The sequence below is a fragment of the Alexandromys fortis genome, unplaced genomic scaffold (assembly GCF_014885135.2).
Source record: "Alexandromys fortis isolate MF-2015 unplaced genomic scaffold, M_Fortis_MF-2015_v1.1 scaffold_263, whole genome shotgun sequence".
Classification (NCBI taxonomy): domain Eukaryota; kingdom Metazoa; phylum Chordata; class Mammalia; order Rodentia; family Cricetidae; genus Alexandromys; species Alexandromys fortis.
The window spans coordinates 67,249-69,799 of NW_026068165.1; the positions used below are offsets into that span (position 1 = coordinate 67,249).

General features: G+C 34.4%; 1 protein-coding gene across 1 annotated transcript; it reads left to right on the forward strand.

Annotated features, from left to right (window-relative positions):
• Window positions 1-334: 334 nt before the first annotated feature.
• On the forward strand, window positions 335-1,273 carry LOC126492019 (olfactory receptor 6C1). Its single transcript, XM_050128113.1, has one exon. The coding sequence runs from the start codon at window positions 335-337 to the stop codon at window positions 1,271-1,273; it is 939 nt and encodes a 312-aa protein (XP_049984070.1).
• Window positions 1,274-2,551: the final 1,278 nt, after the last annotated feature.

Consider the following 2,551-nt stretch of genomic DNA (forward strand, 5'->3'; position numbering starts at 1 on the left):
TATTGAATAGTTTTACATAGCTTTTTTGTTTTCTGTTTTTGTTTTTCAAGACAGGGTTTTTCTGTAGCTTTGGAACCTGTTCTAAAACTAGCTCTTGTAGACCTCACTGAGTTTGAACTCAATAAGATCTGCCTGCCTCCACCTGCTGAGTGCTGGGATTAAAGGCTTGCACCACCACTACTGCCCGGCTCTTAAATTGCTCTTACAGGTGGAAACAGCATACTAACTCAACAATAAAACAGCCCCTTGTTTTGATGTTTACTAATTCTCAATTCTTGATTTTTTTTCTGGGTTTGCCTTTATATTTGGCAGAAGAAAAAGAAATAACTGGAGAATGAGAAACCATACGGAAACCACAGAGTTTATTCTTCTGGGGTTATCAGATGACCCTAAAATCCAGGTTGTGATCTTCGTCTTTCTCTTCATCACCTACACACTTAGCATCACAGGGAACTTGACCATCATCACGCTCACCCTGCTGGATTCCCAGCTCCAGACACCCATGTATTTCTTCCTCAGGAATTTCTCTATATTGGAAGTGTCCTTCACAACCGTCACTATACCCAAGTTCTTGGGCAGCATAATCTCAGGGGATAAAACCATATCCTTCAACAACTGCATAGTTCAGTTATTTTTTTTCATCCTTTTGGGAGTCACTGAATTTTACCTTCTGGCTGCCATGTCCTATGATCGTTACGTTGCCATCTGCAAGCCCCTGCACTACCTGACCATCATGAGTCAGAAAGTCTGCACAATGCTTGTCTTTGTCTGCTGGCTGGTCTCTTTCCTAATCATCTTTCCCGCACTCATGTTGGTCATACAACTTGATTACTGTGGGTCTAATATCATTGATCACTATACTTGTGATTATTTCCCTCTGCTACAACTTTCCTGTTCAGATACAAAGTTCCTGGAGAAGATGGGTTTTTTTTGTGCTGTCTTTACCCTAATGTTCACTTTGACATTAATATTTCTGTCCTACACATGTATCATCACAACCATTGTGAAGATTCCTTCTTCTAGTCAGAGGACCAAGGCCTTTTCCACATGTTCTTCCCACATGATTGTCATCTCCATCTCTTATGGAAGCTGCATTTTTATGTACATTAAGCCCTCAGCATCAGATAGAGCATCTTTGACCAAGGGAGTTGCCGTGTTAAATACCTCAGTAGCCCCCATGCTAAACCCCTTCATTTATAGCCTGAGGAATCAGCAAGTCAAGCAAGCCTTTATGAGGATGGCAAAGAAGATGGTGTTTTTTACAAGTACATGAAATGATGTGGCCTGTGAGTGAGGGGCACATTGAAGGCCAATTCAAATAATAAAATAAAAGATGTCAATGCCCTACATATATCAATATTACCCTCAGTCCTTTTTTATTCTTTTTTCTAACAGTTTTTGAACTATTTATTTAATTTTCAATCAGCCTACTGAAATTGCTTTCCTCAGAATTTCTAACATTTTTCTCTTTTAGTATTGAATTACAGTTATTTTTAAATTTTATTAATTTTTCAGGTATTATTACAGTGCCAGTTATACTCATAAAAATATTGTTTCAAAAATGGGAGCTATATTTATAAACATTTATATATATATTTTACTAAACATTAAAAATGTCACTTTGTGTTTCCTGAAACTTTTGATTTTGAGATTTTAAAATTATTGCAGAATTTTTTCCTTTCATTTCCTTCCACTAAACTCAACCATATACTACACTTTGCTCTCTTTCAAATTAATGTCCTGTTTTTTATAATATATGCACATACACCTAAACATATCAGAACAACCTGCTTAGAGTATACAATGTCACTTGTACTTATATTTTCAAGGATAACCATTTTGTATTGGATAATCAATTCTTGAGTGCTAATACTTTTCATAGACATTCCAGACTCACCTTGCCTTTGAGAAAAAGTCTTAAATGCCATATCAATGGGTGAGATGTAAGATTTTCCTATGTATTAGCCAAGAGTGTTAACCAATGCTCACTCTCATAAGCCATATCCCAGTGATTGGTTTATGGATAAGACAGCAGGGACCATTACTAGTTTAAACTTTAGGTATAGGTGCTAAATAAATATTTACATTTTCAAATTCGCTAGGCACTCAACATACAAATAAATTAGCAACATTTTTATTAACCTCATTTTCCCTAAGTGTAATTGATATATATGAACAAATAGATTTAAAAAACTGTAAACAATAGCACACAACACACATGCAAAAATAGTGAAGAAATGACTACTACATAAAGGAGACAAAGTTCTTTCACAGATTCTATTAAGAGATAGAATATTCGTAAGCAAATGTCTAAAACTTATTCTTATAGATGTATGTATGCCTTGGTCAAACTGCTAGAATTTGAGTGTACATATATATTTATATATATATGTATATATAACACAAATATATTAAGTATTAATGTATCTAATATAAATACATATATTTATATATGTAGGTATATGGGTATAAGTTCAAAAAGCTTGAGCTGTGGTATATATTTAACTTATAAAATTCTTAAACAATACCATTTAAAGCTCTGACTTACATA